The sequence below is a fragment of the Seriola aureovittata genome, chromosome 16 (assembly GCF_021018895.1).
Source record: "Seriola aureovittata isolate HTS-2021-v1 ecotype China chromosome 16, ASM2101889v1, whole genome shotgun sequence".
Taxonomy (NCBI): domain Eukaryota; kingdom Metazoa; phylum Chordata; class Actinopteri; order Carangiformes; family Carangidae; genus Seriola; species Seriola aureovittata.
Window position 1 is genome coordinate 14,432,925 of NC_079379.1, and position 20,078 is coordinate 14,453,002.

Consider the following 20,078-nt stretch of genomic DNA (forward strand, 5'->3'; position numbering starts at 1 on the left):
CATCCCTTACCTCAGGAGACAAAGGTTATTCATGAGCGAAAGATCGTCTTCGTATTCGTCATTGATTCTCAAGATACTGCCTCTGACTCTGGTCTTCATGGGAAACGGAGAGTCTCTAGTATAAAAAAAGTCATTGTTGGGAAAATCGCATCTCTTACCCCCGATTAGAAATGTCAAGCTCAGTGTCTCTTATTTGTTAGTGGAGCGTGAGAAAAGTTGCTTCTGAAGGAGGCTGGAGTATTTTCTGAATGGATTCAAAGATCCACAGTTATGAGGATGTTTGTAGAATTCACACACTGTTTCTGAACTTGGTGTATTCAAGCCTGTCTCAGGATCGTAGCTGAATATATCCTCACTGATATTGTTTTCTTTCTTTGACACCCAGATGACTCATCCTGCTACATTTCCTAATAAGCATTTGGAAGTGTAGGCGATTTCATGTGTTACCCGTGGTTGACTGAGACCTCACTGATGGGAGCATGTGTGTGTTTCATCCACTGTGGCGAGCTCCCACCTATCCTGGGTGGGGTCTGGTTTCAATTAGTGGTTCACTAGGAAACATGTGCCTGAAACCCAGCAGTGGGTTTTCTGCCTGTCATTCCCAACTGTTTATCCGCATACTTGTTTCCCTTCCTTTCTCCGTCATGCTCCTCCTCTGCTTTGCTATCCTTGCCTCATTCCTCTGAGTCACAAGTCTTCATATGAGATTGTGACGTGTAATTGGAAAATCAAGCAGAATTTTTCATCTTTCTCTATTCTGCCTGTCAGCCAGCCTGGGAACTTAAGATAGAGTTATTAAATGAATTGAACAGTGAGCTTCTCTGTGCTAGCTACTGTTGAGTCACTGGACAGTTAATTATTACAAGCCATTTCTGTGTTGGCTGGGAATTTGGATTTAAACAATAACTGTTGGCTAAATCTGCCAATGCCTTGCCAAGATAGCACATGGTCCTCATTTAGAAATCTAGTCTAATGCAACTGGTTAAATTGGACATGGATTGAAGAGGATTTTCCACACTTGATTATTGATGTTAATTTACTATACATGTTCCTCTACACAGTAAATCCAAGATGGTCCATGAATGAGACCCCTTGTGCTGTCTGTCACTCCAGCATTCCCTACTACCTCTGCCCATTATAGCGCATGTTCTCCTACAGATGGATTAAAAGGTTACATAATGAGACACTAAGGAATAGGATATTCATTTTAGCCCTGGAACTGGATTATCAGCTGCACACAGAGATGGTTGATAAACAGTATAACGCCACAAAATTGATCTTTGCCCCGAAAAAATACGATCAACAGATTAGTGTTGGGAAATTCTGAATAACAGTTTTAGTTTCATTGCATTGGTATTTTAAGGCAAAGAGAGCCAAATAAAGCAGACAGTTCTGGGATTTATCCATAAATAAGAGGACCACAATCCCATGGCGGTTTCTAGTGACACAAATTCAGAAATAACTGGCAGGGAGACATTACATAGTGCTTAAAAGAATTTACCTCTTATAAGGCAAAAATGGTGAATAAAAAGAAACAATGTTGTTTATTCAGTTTTGCCTTTTTACAAAGATTCACTATTTCCCTTAAGTCAGAGGCCCTTGTAATTAAACAGCAGTGACATGAAACCTGTCATCCTCTCTGTTTCAGACATGACTGTTATAATAACTTCTCACCTTTTTCTCTATAGACAGAGTCAAAGAAGTAGACAGGCCTATTATCCGTCCTTTTAAGTGAAAACAATGTATTTACATATTTGGTCAATTTGAATTTTTAAGATGAACAAAGGGATGAATTCCTTTTATGGGTTGAGAAAACCTTCTTCAGATAAATACACCATTTAAAAACCCACTGGATAATCTGACACATTGACAAATCTGTGTGGCTCCATTCCTTTCTTTATGAGAACATACAGTCCAATTAGTCACATTATGCAGCACATGTTGGAGATCTTAGATAATCATTTCATTACTGTAATAAAGCCATTTTAAAAACGCTGTGTTGCTCGTTGTCGCTACAGTGAACTCTGCAGTGTTGCCAAGTTATGCCACATATAGTTGAAAACAGCATTGGGTTGTCACTGATCAGACATTTTCAGTTAAATAATAGTGGAAGGATTTTTCTTTGACTGATTGATTACTTAATTTAATGGATTTAATGGAGTCTCTAAAGAATACTGCAGTCACGTATAGAAGCACTTTTACTGGAGTCACTGTTAGTCAGGACTAATAAAGTCATTTTTAATTGGTCAGCATCAGCTGGAGTATAAGGTCAATTCCCAGTCAGTTGAGATCCTTTGTTTATTTACCTGAAACCAGGTTTGTCAAGAACCTGAGAACAGGTTTTCATATGCTGTTATTATTAGATCATGAGAACCTGACTTGAATGTATGACACACACTATCCATACCAAACATCTTGAGACTTGGGCTAGTTCAAACATGATGATGCTTCGACTCTGTCATGTCAGTCATGTAATGATTTTTCACGTTGGTTGCTGAAGTCATTGAGGCGAAATGTGCTCAGTCAGTACCCCTCCCCTCTGTGTGCTACACTCCCACACTCCACAGCCAGGTGCTGTTCCCTGGCACCAAACGCAAGCATAACCAGCCGTGCCCATCACCAACAGCCTCACCCACAGCGACTCTGTTTTCCTTTTGGACACCTCCCTTTTTCAACAATGTTGCGCCATTCCTTTCTTAAGAACATACAGTCCAATGAGTCACATAATGCGGAACATGTTGTAGCTCATAGGTGATTATATCATTATCTTAACATCGCCATTATAAAAACGCTGGAGGTGTTTGTTGTTACTACATTTAACCCTGCAGTGTTGCCATGTTATGCCACATGTGGTTGAAAACAGCATTGATCAGAGACATTTTCAGTTGAATAATTGTGGTAAGATTTCTTTGACTGATTGATTAGTTGATTTAATAGAATAATGTAGCAAGAAGCACTTGCTGCTCGCTGCTGACTAAACATTTGCTGGAGTCAGTGTTAGTCAGGACTAATAAAGCCCATTTTTAATTGCAGTATAAGGCCAATTCTCAGTCAGTTAACATCCTTTGTTTATTGCAAACCGTGGCACTGTTCTGTAGGCATGCTCTATTGTGCTCTGTAAGATCACTGGAACCTGTTGCACGCTGGAAAAAAAACAGAAACTTTAGTCCATCATTGCAAGTGAGCTAACCACAGAGCAGCACAAACAAATACACAGCAGCCAGCAGTTTCTATTAAGGATATTCACGCTGCTGCAAATCCTGTGCAAACATTCTTGCCACAGCACTTGTACACTGACACAACCCTCTTGTTTGATATTATAGGAAACAATGAAGCTCAATGTACAGTACAGCACTGGCGGAAAGCAACAGCTGCAGTATATTTTCTCATAGGCCCTGTGGAGCTAAAGTACTGTATGTAGGAAAATACAAGTAACACAGGCACTTGTGCTGAATATTACATGACTAATGTAACCACACAAAAACCTGTAAAACTGAGGAATGAAGTAAACATTTTCAGCAAACGCTTCAATGGACAATACTTTTACTACTTGTCTAAGAAGTGACAGCTCTAAACATATTTTAAAGATGCTATTGCCTGATTTTCTCCTTCATCATTGAGCCCTGATTGAAATCGTTTCCCCCATCCTACAAGATTTCCAAAGTTTGTTTCAGGTCTGCTCTCATCCTGCTTCTAAACACTTGTTGACCCGAGAGCATTGGGTAGATTAAGTTGTCAGGAGAGGACACATCAGTGGCAGAGCCAACTGGACACGCTGCAGTGAAGGAACAACTTTGTCTCGTTGTAGCCTAGTGGTAGTTGGAGATATTAAGATGAGTTACAACAAGTTGCAAAAAAAAAAAGATGGGTCATACCCTACTTATTAATGAGGGGAAGCAGTGATGAAATGAAATCATCCTCAGATTATGGAAATAATCATGCTGTTTGGAGGAACACTGTGGCCTTGTTTTGCATCTGGTTTGAGGACACGAACTGTCTTCTTGTCTGCTCAGGTGAATTGAGTTTGCTGTAGATAAGACATGTTTATCTAACTAAGACAGGGGTGCCATGAAATTAGGTGTGTTAAATGAGGATGTGCTGGTGTACCACTAATTATGGAGCAGCAAAGGCAGAGAAAACATACAGAAAATTGAGTGTCTGTCAGCCTGAAAGAACATAATGTTGGCACACTTAACAGCAAGTAAACAAATGTCAGTGGACAGGAAAAAATTACTTACTAGTATATTAGTAAAATAATTACTATCCTCATGTTTGAACAAATGTATTTACTTGTCAAGGTGAATAACAGTTAAGGTTGTGTCATGTGTCCCACAGGTTATTGACTCACTGGGTGTCATGATATACAAAGCTCTGGACTATGGCCTCAAAGAAAACGAGGAGCGTGAACTCAGCCCGCCTTTGGAGCACCTGATTGATATGATGACCAACATTGAAGAAACTGAGAGTGACCCCTGTCCGGATGAGGGCTACGAGGCCACTGAAGAGGAGGATGAGTGTGAGGAAGAGGAGGCTGAAGAGGAGCTCGTCTCTGCTACAACCACTGGCACAGTCAGCGGCATTCGCAGCTATCAGGATATCATCTCGGTAGGTTGTTTCGGGGGTAGGAGGGGGCTCTTTTAAAGATACACAGCGCTCACCTCCAAGTGATCAGTGCAGATGGCAAAAATTGCTGTAAACAAACAGGTAAAGTGTGTACAGTACAATCTAAGATGCACATGTTCCGATATACCTGGTGCATTCTGAATTCCTTGCACACAAACTCATGCACATTGCATCGATTGTGAGCTATGACAAAGTGCTTGTAATTGGTTGCAAATGAGAGTTAGTTTTTCTGCTAATTAAATTTACAGATTTTCCTATATCCTGCATGTGTTTAAAAACTGAACTGCCTGGATGTGCCCATATTCCTCCCTTTTCCTGACATTTTTACATCTGTTCTGTTAACAAAGAATTGCATCCACACATCATCATCACCCTAGCTCCAAACAAATTCCCTTGATATAGGCTGTCACGCTGTAAATTCCCCAAGTAGCTTCTGTATATGAAACTGGTAATTATAGCTGTGTAAACACACTGGTATTTGGGGAATAGGCTTAGAGACTTTCACAGCCTGTTCCCTCTATATAATGAACCCGGTGTAGAACACAAATGTTAGGTCTGTTTTCTGCCGGTGTGGCTCTAGTCTGGCCCCTAATTCCCCCAACAATGATTCTCTTGAGTGTGAACTGCAACTTGTTGGTATGACAGGGCTAGATTAGGTAACTGCACATTCCTGACTAACCTCCTTCTTTCCTTGTACTCTGCTGTAATGTCAGACAGAGGTAGGTTGGGTCGTTAAGGGTTTGACGAGATGTGAAGCTGACTAAAGATGACAGGAGTGGCTAGTGAAGCATCGCAATAGGACAGGAATAGTTAGATGTTGAATGTGCTGAATAGGTTTTCTCAGGGCTTTAGTGAAATGGAGTGAACTGAGGAGTGGCTACATGAGCTGTCATGCTCTTACCAAAGCTGTCAATCTCTGTCAGTGTATTTTGTTGTTGATGATTGCTCACCAAATTTCACACACAAGGAGTTATCAGTTTGACACCACATCTGCAACCTGTGACATTGGCACATACTGTTGTTCATCCACACGTTTGCCTTTATACTTTGTAATAATAAATATGTTTTTGTGCTTGATAAAGGTCATTGTTTTTAGCATAAACAGTGGAAACCACAGATTCAGTGGTATTTCAGGCACGTCAGTATTCTCCTTACTCTGGGATTATTTTACCTGTGAGTTTCCCTTAAGTTACGAGGATGAAGACACTTTCTGTTGAGTCAGACATTCCTGTGGCTTGCCAAGCCCATCAGCATGCAAATATGTCATTCTTCTGGTTTCCTGTTTGTTGCTAGAGATAATTTGACAGCTGTTCCATTACTCTGACAGACACCCTTTATTATCATTACAATCACTGTCAAATACCATAAGGGTCAGCTCTAGATGCTTGGGTGATGCTTATCAGGCAATGTTGCTGCTACTGGACAAGCAGGTCCACGCTGTTGAAAGTTCTGCTTCACACAATATTTTTAGCACACTTGTGTCATGGCTGTGAGGATAGCTATGTTGATCACACCGGACGGAAATATCTCAACAACTTCTGGATGGATTGCCATGACGTTGTATACAGACATTTATGTTCTCCAGAGGGGGAAGTCTACTGACTTTGGTGATCCCCTGACTTTTCCTCTCGTGACACCATGAGGTGACCTCTTTGGTTTTCAGTTAAATGCGTAAAAATCTATTACATGGATTGTCATGAAATTTGGCACAAACATTCCTACGTCGGAAGTCTGCAGACTGAAAATGGCTCAAAATGTCAAGAATGATTGTACAAAAAAAGGCTCATCTTACCTTTGCTCTGTGAGATCTCTGTACACACCAGTATGCAAGATACTAATGTGTCTTTATGTTTTAAGTTTAATTGATGTTTATTGCAAAAGTGCCCATAAATACATATAACCCGTTCCTTTCCTTTTCTCCTCTACAGCTATGTTCTACACACCTGCCCAGTCCATCAGACGCTCCCAGTCATTACCAGGCTGTGTGTCGCGCTCTCTATGCCGAGACTAGGGAACTGCGCACCTTTCTGGAAAAGATTAAGAGCGCCAAGGAGGTAAGAAACTGTAGCATCCTACCTCTGTGAGTTGTTTTTAAATCTGATGAGGTCACAGTCAAGCAGAAACACAATCAGTTACATCTGCTCACCCACTTGAGTATTTTACCATAACAATTGATAATACCACATACGAAGTGAGTCTTCTACCCTTATTTAAGAAATAATGTTTAACTTCTACACTCGCTTTTAATAATTGTCGGTTGTCCACATTCCCAAAGTCAGGTGAAATTGAAGGTGAAAGGGCAAAGTGTGTTTAAAGGTGCAGCACAGACAAAAGGGTATGAGAAAGTACTAAACTCCCTTGTCCTGGGTGTTTACCATTCTGCTTTAGTAGGTGGATTGGCTGTGTAGAACTCAGTTGGTTAAATTAGAATCTGTTGCCGGGAAAAGAAAATACCCGAGCGGTGCCCAGAAATGGCACAATAGCAACAAAACAGCCCATAAAGCAGTGATGGTCCAGAAGGACTGAGACTGTGCGTGACCTCCTCATCAGGCCAGCTGAGAACTCAGCCAAACTTGATCTGGCATCAGTACACTAGCTAACTGATTCCTGTAAATGAAGTATTAGTACTGAAGTGATGGAGTTTGATTAGTGAGGGATCCCTACAGAGCTTGTACTTCTTAAGCAACTTTTCACAAAGATCTGATGGAGATCACTATTTTTTAATTAAGATTAAAAATTAAAGATTCATTAATGTGAAGAAAAACACACTGTCCCATACAGTTACGTATATAGCCTATTTTCAGAAAAGAATGTTGTCATTACAAATTGTTTTAGCATTTAAATGGTAAATACAATCTGGATGAATGAACAATGAACAACCTGAAGTGCATCATAGAGCTTGTGGGAAAATTGTTTTCCATCCCTCACTCATGCATTCATAATAAACATGAAATCAAATTCTTGTACACATACCACTATGCTGTTGTTTGCCTTGATTGAGGTTTAGAGAAGATGTAACCACACAAATTACTCCACAGCTTTTCAGACAACATAGCTTTACTTAAAGTTGTACGAACTGGCTGAGACTTCTGCAGGAGGCATGACTCATGCAAACAATCTTATGTAACATATGGTTATAGAATCAGTGCAACATTATTACAGCAATTTAAGGAGCTTACAGGAGGGATGCTCCTGCCTACAGAGGCTCCTTTGCACTTCCTGTTGCACTGAATGCCACTGGATAATTGATAATAAGTAACCATACACAGTACCACACATCACACATGCTTACAAATTAGGAGGCTAGTCAGTGAGTCTTTCTTTCAGTTTTTCTTGCACTTGTTTTTGCTATTTTCTGGCACTGCAGATCCACTCTTTTCTGCCTCTCCAGAAATACACTGAAATCTTCTTTTTTAATTAAAAGCGTCAGTGAGAGACAAGTGACATGATTAAAAAGGTGTAAATTGGCAGCAATAATAGCTATCAGAAGAGATCGGTCAGATTAGCAGGAAAAAAGATTATGCATAGAAGGAATGTGTTCCAGCAATAAAGATGGGTGTGGATGAATAGATGTGAAGATGATAAGAAGAAAAGCAGCTGTGGCTGTCAGCACAGGACCCTTTTGATCTAAAAGTCTGACATTGAGTGATCTCGAGTGATTATGTTTGATTCAATTATTTTAATTAACCTAAGTTGAACTTGAGACAGTAGCCTTTTTAGATTTGCTTACGAAATATGAAGAAGAGTTTGAGTGTATCTGTAATGAAGATAAACTGTGTAACTCACTCCAGTCTGAGTGGCTACTTTGTCTCTCCTCAGTCAGTACATATAAATGTCTTCAATTAAAGGAAAGGACAGTGGGACAACATGTTAAAAATACACACAGCAGACTACATCAACAACGCGGCGGGTGATTTGACATATGAAACAGTCACACAGAACTTCCAATAACTATCTTGTTCAGCGAGGATTCAGCAGACACGCATTAATAGCAGTTATTAGTTGGCTATTGACTTGACTTTTTCCCCTCTGGTACGCCAGCAGTATAGCATGAGACGAGATATCGACGTCCGCATGTGAAACAACATCCATCGATTAATTAACCAGACTGCTATGAAAATACGGGCAGATTGCCAGTGACCTTAACTTAATTCCAGTCAGTACTGGGAATGCAGTGGTACATGCAGAGCATGTATTAACGTTAGAAAACAATTTTTAATTTCTTTCTACATTTTCCCTCCCCCTCTTTTTATGTTCCTCCTGTTCCTTTCCTTGGCTAGAACCTTCGGAAAATGGAAGGTGAGACACACGAGGAACCTGTCAAAGACCTCAATGAGCTGCAAAATGCAGACTGGGTAAGAAGGACTTTACTATACCAAGCACCACTAGATTTAACTATGTGTGGAAAATTACACAACATTCACATGCATGTGTTCTGAAGTATAATTTTTATTCCCACTAGGCACGGTTCTGGGTGCAGGTGATGCGAGATCTACGACATGGTGTAAAGTTGAAGAAGGTTCAGGAACGCCAGTACAACCCACTGCCCATTGAATACCAGCTCACACCCTACGAAATGCTGATGGATGACATCCGCTCTAAACGTTATAAACTGCGAAAAGTCATGGTGAGGATTTAACTGGCCGGGGTCAAAATGTCACAATAAGATTATTCTTTTGATTATGCTTGTTTCCTCCATGTGAAATTGAAATCTCAGATGTCTGTTAATGGTCTTAAGCGCATGTGTTTGTAATTCCAGGTGAATGGAGACATCCCTCCAAGGTTAAAGAAGAGCGCACATGAAATTATTCTGGAATTCATCAGGTCACGACCGCCGCTCAATCCTGTGAGTAATACACAACATGGTGGCAGTAATCTATCAGATATTTTCCCCATTGGTGCAATATTAATACTTAATACTTAATAAAAATTAATACTTAAAAAATGCAATCAATCTCACTTTGGTTTCCATGGTGATGGCAGTCAAGTGCTCACGCCTGTGCTTGTCATGGCAGGCCTCAGCCCGTAAACTGAAACCCCACCCTCCCCGACCCCGGAGCCTTCATGAGCGACTGCTTGAGGACATCAAAGCTGAAAGGAAGCTCAGGCCGGTCTCACCAGACATGATCCGCAGAAGTCGTTTGGGTGAGACACTGATACAGACGTGATGATTATCTTTGTATCCTATAAATGAAAACAACACTCTCCTGGACAGAACTCTCACACAAATAATTGTGCTTTTTGTTCAGACTATCAAAGTAAACCTTTTTGTTCTATCTGAAAAGAAACCTCGGCTGAGTGTTGCCATTAACCCGCTGCTGCTCTTTATGAACCGCCTCTCAACAAAAATCATTAACCATGACTTAATCATTCTTAACTGCATCCATCATGATTACTCTAACAGCCCTCTTCCCCCATTGATCCGTTCACTTCATCACAAGTGTCCTAGTGTTTAAACAAGGACTGCAGCTGTAACTGCAGCTGTGAGCCTTCAGCTGTGTGTTAGACCTGCACGTAATTACGTAATGCTGCCTTTTGTGGTTTTCCTTATAAAACCCAGCAGTGCAGAATAGGTCATTTTGGTATCTGGTGGTCATAATTGGCCAATTGGAGATAAAGTTTTAAACCATTAAAGGCTTTGATCAGATAAAAACATCAAATATCAGTCAGTCAGTACCATACTACTGTCTACATAAGATGCCTTTTGTTTAGGGCTTTAGGAGGATAACATACGGCTGTTGTTGCATAATCATACATATGGACTGTACAGGTTTTCTGAAACACTTTCTAAAGTATATTATTTTTAGGAACAGTCTATTTTGTGATGTTTTATAAACTTGGATGATTCATTGACTTCACCATCCATGTTAACTCTCATGGATTTCTTTTTCTCCTTTTTTGCCTCCATTTCCTTTTTTTTTTTCAAACATGGGCATATCTGTCAGTCATGCGACCTCTTAGCATGTCTTACAGTTTTGACTCATCAGGTAAAGTTGAACATCACCTGTTGTGTTCCTGTTGTTCCTTGTTGTGTTCCATCCCAAGCTATTTTTAGGGTCAGTACTTGCTTCCCCCTGATTTAAACGCACACACACACCTTGTTTGTTTTTTTTTTCTTTCATGCTTGTGTCATAGGAATTTTGTGTCTGACACACTACTGTCACTCACTTGCTGTTATGATACACACACCCACTCTACCTAAAGAAAGGATGCGGTTAGCACAGTGCAACTTAATCTCAAATTGTGTGAAACTAACATTTTGATGTTTACCCAAAGATTTTTAATTGGGTAATATCAGGACCAAATTTAAACATACTGCTATAAGAGCAGGACTTCTGTATTTTAGGAATATTATGAATGGTATAAATTTCCCAGTGTTTGAAATGTCCTGGGTAAAAAAAAAAAAAAAAAAAAAAAAAAAAAGCTACTCATGTTGACTGTGGTCTAGTTGCTGAGGCATAGCCATTGAGCCAGAGCCAGTAGGGTGAGATTATAGATCATCACTGTCTCTCTGCAGCCAGTCTGCCCTGCGTGTCACCCTAATCTGCTCTCACTGTGGAATATGAAAAATTACATAACGCTGGTGTCAGCAGCCCACCTCAAATAAATAGTTGAATGGCAGATGATGGTCTGAATGTAGGACTGTTCACAGGACGACCATAATCCAGATGGACATACGGGAATAATCTTTTTCTTTTTTTTTCCTTTTTTTTTTTGTGCTGCGGCTCATCATCTTTCTCCCCTGGCACTTCCCTTCACTTCCCTCTCCCTCTGTGCTTTCCAGCTGTGCACAAAGCATCTATGTGTGACTGTAGCCCCCCAGTTCACCCCTGGTCTGACAGATGCTTGTTGCTGTCATGCCCTCCCTGTGGTACCAGTCTGGTGTTAGGGATGAAAATATTCATGTCCGTGTGGTCCTGCTGAAGGCTGTATTCTCGTAACTCCTTTACAGGTGCAGGGAAAAGCATCAGCACCCCTCAGGACTTGTTCCGAAGCTCAGGTAAACTACACATGAAGCGACGTCATTAGTGGTGTGACCTGTTGCTTTGGCAAGTACTTTGTAACACAATACACTTAAGGGTTGTCAGTCTGGTTTGACTGAGGAGAAGACCTGTAACATAAGCATGCATTTGGCAAGGCTTGTCTTGCTCAGCATGCAAGACAACCCCCACTGCTTATACTGAGTCTGTAGTCATATGGTTACAATATGAAGACGCCCATAGTTCACACATGAGGCATGATGGCCACCTGTTAAGATAAGGAGAAAGTTTTATGGTTCACCTGTTCAACCAAAATTGTCTTCAGTTTGTCAGAAGCTATGATCCTCTCCTCTTGACTGACTGTTCTATCTTTGACCCACAGACACTCCTGATGCACCCAGGAAGTTAGCTGGCAGCACCCATTCTCTGGCCAGTGCCACCACGGGACCCAATCAAGGCGGAGTGCAGCCACTTAGCCAGAGGAAGAGGCTGCTCAGGGCACCAACGCTGGCCGAGCTGGACAGCTCCGAATCGGATGTAAGATGTTAGCTGTGCTCATAAGATGATCGTCCCTTTACTGTGACAACTTCTTTATTAAGTGCTTTGAGATACAGAATCTGAATGGTTTGATTGCATAATAAAGATGATTTATTATGATTTTAGCAGCTTGTAAAATGTTGATGCGGTATCTGCAGTTTAACTGGAGTATCCCCGGTTATACAAGAAGGAAATCAAACCCTAATATTTTTGCCTCTCTATTATCTGTCCACAGCTAGGTCACTTTGAAAAAGGTTTGAAAATGACACATGGCACATAAATGATCAGCCTCCAAGTCATTTGTGTCTTTTTGTTGTTATTTCCAAAGAGGACGAATTTTCTAAAATGTGCTTATTTCAAAAGTATTGCTTAAATTATCTTGAAGACAACTATCTTATTAGTATTTCTTAGAGAAATTGGACTGGATTGAATACGTGTAATTTTCTGGGTGACAGGAGGAGCCCACACGAAGCAGCTCCAGTATGTCCACGTCTCTGTTGGAGGACACGTCACCCGAGTCCGTCGTAGGGAAGAAGGGTAAGAGGTTACCTTGAACATTCTGTAACGTATTATATTCTACTTTTTGCCAAAGGTTCATAATGTTCAGTCTTCAGCTGCATTTTGACACATTCCTCTTTGTTTGTCCCAGCTCCTCCAAAGTTCCTGCCTGTCTCCGCCACCCCACAGCCAGACAAGCGTCAGTCTCCACAGAGACGACACTCTATCGAGAAGGAGACCCCCACCAGTGTCCGCCCCTTCGTACCTCCATCCAAACAGAGCTCCAAGTCTTTGGTATGTTTACTATGGGAACTATTTTTATTGGATTAACCATCAATGCCTCAGTAAATTAATAAATGAATGAATGAATAAATGAAGCCCATCAGGTTGATGATAGATCTTTAACCTCCCACATTGCATCACATTTTACTGCATCAGTAGCAAATACACTCACATTAGATTATTAAACTAAGACAGTATATTACACTATCCTCTTATCTGGTCAGTCAAATAAACAACAGTCTGTACAGTAATAAAATATAACTAAATACAAAGCAGAAAATATGTGGTTACATTAATGTGAATGGCAGAGTCATGAACATGGACATCACTTATAATTTGAATGAATGCAGCCCATTTCTGTGGTTACATCTACCAACAACACTGGGCGTACAATATACGTCTGTTGAATTTACTCCAGTCCTGTGACTGCTCATTTGTTTGCCATGAGGTCATTGGTTCTCTGAGTAACTCTGTGCTGGTCGTATGATTCTAGTGAGGTTGATGGATTTAATTGAAACCACAGGACAGGCCGCTGTACGAAGAGGGATTTAGATGGAATTAGTTCATTCTCACCGCTTGCTAGTTTAATAGCAGACCTCTGGCGCCCAACCAGAGTCACAACCGGCTGAAAGTCATCACATCAGACGAATTCACTTGAAACACTGGAGTAGACGTTCTCACTGGCATGACTTGATATTTAAAGTTTTACGCAACACGTTCACTCTGTCTCCTACTTAAAATTAGTGACCATTTCTCTTGCATTGCTATTTTAAAGATGATCCAGAGGAAAGTTAGTATTGAGTGTGAATGGTTGTATGTGAAGTATAACTTTATTACTCTGATATTGCTGATGATTCACTTTAAAAACATCCTCTCTCGCCTCTTAAAAATGAGAATAAATAAACTTATTTGTGACAGTTTGAGGTAATCAAGAGATACCGTTTACTTTCTTTTACCAGAAGCCATGTTTCTTCTCATTTCCTCTCTCCTTTTTTGACACAAGCACATGCTTTAGCATGCTTCGCCTTTCACATAGATAGCTGGAGTTGAGCTTCTCTATTAGATGTAAAACAGTAAGATCTTTGTTGTAGCTCTCCTCCTCTAGTGGCACTCATATCTCATTAATGTGTTTACACTCGTTGCCTGCCTTGTCCCCAAGACTTACTCGCAGTCATTTTCTATTTTGCATAACGCTGCAGCTGATGGCGGATCCCAGCGCCAAGGTAACTTGGTCAAAATCCTGTCTATCCATCACCATCATTTATTTTAAAGTTTTGTCCCTTTTTTTTACCAACTTTAAGAAAATTAGGAACACTGCGAGGGACACAAGTTAGGGAGCACACAGGAGAGAAGATTATAAGGAAGACTAGCAGGGACATGTAAAATGGAGTTCTGCACTATTAGTAGACACCAGCTGTGATCCATGGTGTCCATGAGGAAGCAGAAAACAAAAAATCATGAGATGAAGGCTGTTTTCCTTTTGAGACAGACACTGTCAGATGATTCTTCAATCATGAGACTGGCTTTTACAAAGTTCTGATGTTATGAAATTAAATTTCATGCAACATATGAAATGAAACAACAGCTCATGAGCTCATGCCGGGAGTGAGTTTATGTAATAATGTAGTTTTTTGGGACTCCTCCAAAAACTTTAGTAAACCTAGTCTTTGTGTAGATGTTGATTAGTTTTGCTGTTATAAAGTGCCAAACAAACATGGCTGTAATATATTATATAACAGTTACATCATATCCTCTAATAAGCTCATGGAGTTCTTGTATTAAATTTTATGATACATACTGTTTGTGATTAAGTTGCTGGAACATAAGGTTCTGCTTCTGTTTGAATGTCCTGTTCCCTCTGTCTGCTGGTCAGGTGGAAGCTGCCAGTGGTGCTCAGGGCACGGTATGTCACTGTTACTGCATATCATCAAAGACCCATAACACTGTGTGGGGAACCCATCCAGAATACTGTATAACTCAACAGATTACTTTTAGATGAATGGCACCTTGAGTCATGAACATTTGTGTCTGTGGCGTACTGAAAATACCTCAGGGAAGGTTATAAAGAAAATAATGAGTTGAGAAATAATCTGTGAACATTTACAGCAGAGGCTCACATTCACTAATCCTGAGTGTAAATGATTAGTAGAAGTAAAGTTCCCTGAGCAATTTTTTTTTACTTGTGTTAAGTTTGACTTTGTGTGCACTAAGCTATTAAGTTGAGACAAAAGATAAATAAATAAAGGCTTCCAGCTATGTCACAAATGTCCCGCTTGCAACATGGTGGGGGTCCACTTGCTTGGGTGGGTGGAAATAATGATTATATGAGTATGGACAACATGCATGTTATGGTTATGTAAGATGTAAACATCAAATTCACCAAGCTAAACTGGACGACTCCCAAATTTAGGAACGCAGTTATCTGCTGAATCTTATTTTTGTTTGTTTTTAATTTGGACCTGTGGTCAGGAATAAAGTAAATAGAATGATTGAATAAAGGAAACTGATTGCCAAAAGCTGTGGACCGCCAACATGGCGGGTGTGTTACATCGCCAGGATGCTCTTTATTTGGGTTCATTGTCACACTGTCCTGTCATTGGAAGCATCCTTTTATGTAGAGAACTGTTCTCACCCTCCCCATCTCATTGCATGTGTGGTCTTTTGGTTAAGCGGTGTGCAACGGGCGCTTGTATTTCATGGGATTCACACATGGTGTTTGTCTGTCTGGTAGCAGATGCCTTCATTTCTTCTTCTTCTATCACTTAACTGAGCTGTGAACATTAAGAGAGTTTGCTGATGTGATGAATCTTTTCTTCCAGGAGGAGTTCTGCTACCCAGTGGAGTGTCTGGCTCTGACGGTGGAGGAGGTGATGCACATCAGACAGGTTCTGGTCAAGGCCGAGCTGGAGAAGTTTCAGCAATACAAAGACATTTACAACGCCCTCAAGAAAGGAAAGGTAGAAAAAAAACAACCTGTGGATTTTTTTTTGTCTTCATCCAGGCTAATATCTTCTGACTTAATGAAATGCATCAGATACCATTCACCTCACCTCATTTGTTCTTCGCTAGCTTTGCTTTTCATGTCGGACCAAGAGATTCTCCCTCTTTACCTGGTCCTACACCTGCCAGTTCTGCAAAAGGTAAATTGAATCACTTTTTACCAGAACCACTCTACTGAAGTCCAGCAGCTGTTCAGTAATCACTAACTTAAGGGATCATTTATATCTTTCCCAGGCCTGTGTGTTCCCAGTGCTCTAAAAAGGTAGGTGGCTGATGTATATTTAACACACACTCATGAGCACTTTTACTGTAAAATTTCACACTCTTGAAACCTAATCCATGAGCATTGTCAGGTTTTCTATAAATACTGAATAAGTGGTTTTCATCATTTTGTGTATCTTTCGTACCTCAGATACGGCTGCCATCTAAGCCTTATTCCACCTTGCCCATCTACTCTTTGGGTCCAAGTGCTATGGCTAAAGAAGAGGCAAGTGGAGCGTCTGCCCCCACAGAGCCTGAAAAGCACCCGTTTGGGTCTGGACACAGCCGACACAGTCTACGCAGGAGTGTTTACAAGTATGTCGCAGTAGAACTCCCATTTCTTTTTATATACTGAGAAAATATGATAAAAGTGTCGGGCTCTGTCAGGGTAGTTGTTCATTATGTCTCTCTGTCCTCAGGTTGTCCAAGCACGGAAGTAGTAGCAGCAGCAAAGATGGCCGGTCACAGGACGAGCCAGAGCTGCCCAAGGAGCTGACAGAGGACTGGGTCACCATGGAGGTCTGTGTAGACTGCAAAAAGTTCATCACGGAGATCATCTCCTCCAGCAAGCGCAGCCTGTGCGTAGCCACCAAGCGTGCCCGTCTCAACCGCAAAACCCAGTCCTTCTACATGTCGTCGTCCAGCTCTGTCAACTTCAGGCCCTCGGAGCGCACCATCAATGAGGTGTAGGAAGTAGGACCGCCCTGTGCACTTTTGTTCATGCTGAGCTCATTCGTTCAATGGAAAAAAAAAAAAAAAAAAAATCCTCTATTAGTCTCGTTTTGACACGGACTGGTTCACTGCAGTTTATGTAAATGGTGATTTTCAAAAAATCAGAAGTGACCATCCCACCCCAAAGGTAGTAAAGGTTCTTGCACCTTACCCCCTCTCAGGAAAAGTTGGCACGCTATGATTGGCCATGACTAGTCAGGACTCTGCAGTAGCTGCCACGTAACATTGGACAGCCATGTTTCTAGCAGTAGCAGTGGTAGTTCAGGACACGGTGGGTAAAATGGATATATTGAGCTGCTGATGTCGCTGTTGTGAACCAGGTAAGAGAATGTATATTTGACATAAGAGCGGGATCAGCTGATACAGAAAGCCAAAAGCTGCAGCGATTTCGTGTAAATAGTATCAAGGTCCGGCCCTAATCTTAGCTATCAACAAGTTTTCCAGTTCCTGTTTACTTGGAGCACTCAGGAAGAACAACCGATTGTCTTTTTGACAGAAATGCACTGTAGATCCTCCTGTCAGGTCTGCTGGGGTAGATCTCAGCCACCCCCTGCCCCTCCTTTATTCTTCCAGCAACAATTATGCCAAATGTTACATCATTCATTTTTTAGCCAGTTTAATTGCATATTTGCTATTATTACAGAACACATTGAGGGGTAAGAATAGTCAGTTTATTTTTCTGGGAGGGGTTTAGCTTTTAGTTATAATGTATATTCAATTCTGTGCCTGGTGCCAAACTGTATTTTTTTTTTCTTTGAATGCCTTTGTAGTTATGGACCTATTGTACATATGTGTGATAAACTCAATGGGGTGCATTTTAGGGTAATCCAAGGTTTGGTTTCTTGCCCTTCCATGTTCCAAGCTGGGCAATAGAAGCACAGAAATGTGGGCCATGAGTGTGTACATGCTGTATATCCTAATTGTTCCAAATTTAAATTTAATATAAAAAAAACTAAACTAAGTAGAAGTATAATTTTACCATGTTTTAAGATTTCTGCCTCTGGAATTTCTTTATTTGAAATTCTTCTCTGAGACCTTTATTATTAGTGTTATTTTGTTTGTGTCAATGTAATAGTAAGATTTTATTTCTATTGTATAGTTTATAAACTCCTCAGTGTTAAGATACTCCTCTAAATCGCAAATAGCACTTTTATTGGACCAATTCATTGTTTATTTTGGGTTTTTGTCTTAATTAATAATTATTAAAATCTTTGTTTTTCAGCTCTTGGGAGTCCATAGTGCCATTTCCCAGGGTTCCTCATAAATGAAAATGTGTGTGAATGGCTGCAGGTTGTTTGTAAGAAAGAATAATGGCTAAAACAAAACACTCCACTCCACTGACTTGATTGTAGGCCATTTTTAAGCATATGACTGTCATCGAATATGCTTTATGAACATTTTATCCTTTTAAAAAAACATAGTCTCATTCACATTTACACATACATACACACATAAACATCTTATGTTCATATAGTGTTTTGTGACAGTTGTTACCAAATGGACACAAAGTCTAACCAGCCTGTCAAGTAATGATGCCATGCCATAGTACATCTGATCAATTTTATTTTAGACCTCTGTAAGGAATGTGTGCATGCTGTATTGTGATCTTATTGTTTTTATCAGAAATTCTAATAAAATCATCATGATTCTTATGTTTCACTCGGTTACCCCATTACGCAAGTGCAAAATCATATCAGTCAGCAGAGGGCGATGAAAATAAATCTTTCACATCATCCTGTTGTCTGAGGGACATCGTGTGGTAGAAGATGTGTGTTGCAGGCATTTTAAGTTGCACCAGTTTTCCATATTCAGTATATACTGTATATATTTAATTAGGCTGACAGGGTGATGAAACAAAGTGTTGTCATATAAACACTGTCTTTGCAATTGACATCTTGCAACAGGATGAAATACTCTACATGGGCTACCTGGAGACCTTCACTTACCTCAGTTTTCATTCTTTTGCTTGGTTTCTGGATTTTTATGTAGTTCTTCTCTGGTATTGAAAATAAATGAAAGAGGCCATGCTCAATCTTAAAACTGATTCTGTCGCTTTATTTTATCTTTACTGTAAATATTTATTGTATGTCTTTAGCTTTAAGAATTGGGTGCATTTTAAGAGGTTACATTGTTTGTACAGGCATTTTAGCATTACTGCTTGAAAGGAGCTGGGTGATGTGCTTAACTGATCTTAGTGGGACTTGTGTAAAAGATAGCTAACCCTGGCTGCACACAGATGGCAGAGCATTTCTAAACCATCCCTGGCTGTAGAGGTGTAAACCTTCTTAAACCCCCTGTCCATCACATTAACCCAGAGTAGGGGGGTGACATTACAGACTGGCAAAGGGCCCTGTCATGTGACACAGCAGGGAACCTCCTCAATTAGTATTCAAAATTACTCCAAGCTGAGAGCACGTGCCCCTGGTTGTGATGTTTCTCTCAAACCACGATCTGATTCTACAATCAGAAACTAAAGGCTTTTGAAAATGCTGTTTAAGACAGAAGAATTGGATCTCAGTGATGATTTCATGTCATAGTTTTTGTTACTTTTTCTTTACACTTGTCAGTATTGATACTTTCCAGAAGGTTGTTCAGTTTTGGTGAAAAAGTTCAAATGTAAATACAGCGTGTTTGAAAATCTACAAGGTTTATAGAGCATAAGGTTTCTAGTGGTGGATATATGTGTGTGCTGATGCATGCATTCTGCTCCTATATATGTACACAGGTCACTTAACCACTATTGTGTGCATGCGTGCATAAGCTGACACACAGCTTTGGCAAGCAATGAAATGCTATCCGTTAATGGGATAGTAACAGACACTGAAAATAACCTGCCAGGCCACAGCCCCTCTGAGGGGTGACCCTCACACACTGGTTTCTATGGAACGACAGCAAGCAAACACACAGTCAATAAAAGTCTGAATATGCCGTGTCTTTAGCGGCAGCTCAATAAAAAGTTTCACAGGGTGTTGTTCTTAAATGCTGCTCTGTCTAACTGAGTGGAGCATCATCTGACATCTGAGCTGCTGGTAAATTATATTGATGCAACTCAAATTTGTAAAGTTTTAGCATCATTGTTTACAGTCTTTTTGTCTTAATAATGATTTAGGTAGGCACCACACATAGACATATATAGATTGCTGTGAGGCATTCAGAGTGATCAGG

General features: G+C 40.4%; 1 protein-coding gene across 3 annotated transcripts in view; it reads left to right on the forward strand.

Moving 5' to 3' along the window:
• Positions 1–18,565, forward strand: part of spire1a (spire-type actin nucleation factor 1a) — a 28,981-nt gene extending 10,416 nt beyond the window's left edge. The window contains exons 3-19 of one of the 3 annotated variants that reach the window (XM_056399008.1): positions 4,336–4,605; positions 6,552–6,677; positions 8,904–8,978; positions 9,086–9,250; positions 9,383–9,469; positions 9,639–9,768; positions 11,576–11,623; positions 11,986–12,140; positions 12,596–12,677; positions 12,790–12,932; positions 14,120–14,143; positions 14,794–14,823; positions 15,740–15,877; positions 15,990–16,060; positions 16,155–16,182; positions 16,333–16,496; positions 16,601–18,565. In XM_056399008.1, the coding sequence (XP_056254983.1) occupies positions 4,336–4,605; positions 6,552–6,677; positions 8,904–8,978; positions 9,086–9,250; positions 9,383–9,469; positions 9,639–9,768; positions 11,576–11,623; positions 11,986–12,140; positions 12,596–12,677; positions 12,790–12,932; positions 14,120–14,143; positions 14,794–14,823; positions 15,740–15,877; positions 15,990–16,060; positions 16,155–16,182; positions 16,333–16,496; positions 16,601–16,871 (2,007 nt within the window). In that variant the 3' untranslated portion in view covers positions 16,872–18,565. The remainder of the gene's footprint in view (positions 1–4,335; positions 4,606–6,551; positions 6,678–8,903; positions 8,979–9,085; positions 9,251–9,382; positions 9,470–9,638; positions 9,769–11,575; positions 11,624–11,985; positions 12,141–12,595; positions 12,678–12,789; positions 12,933–14,119; positions 14,144–14,793; positions 14,824–15,739; positions 15,878–15,989; positions 16,061–16,154; positions 16,183–16,332; positions 16,497–16,600) is intronic. The other 2 variants (XM_056399009.1, XM_056399010.1) reach the window with 2 other exon arrangements.
• The last annotated feature ends 1,513 nt before the right edge of the window (positions 18,566–20,078 follow it).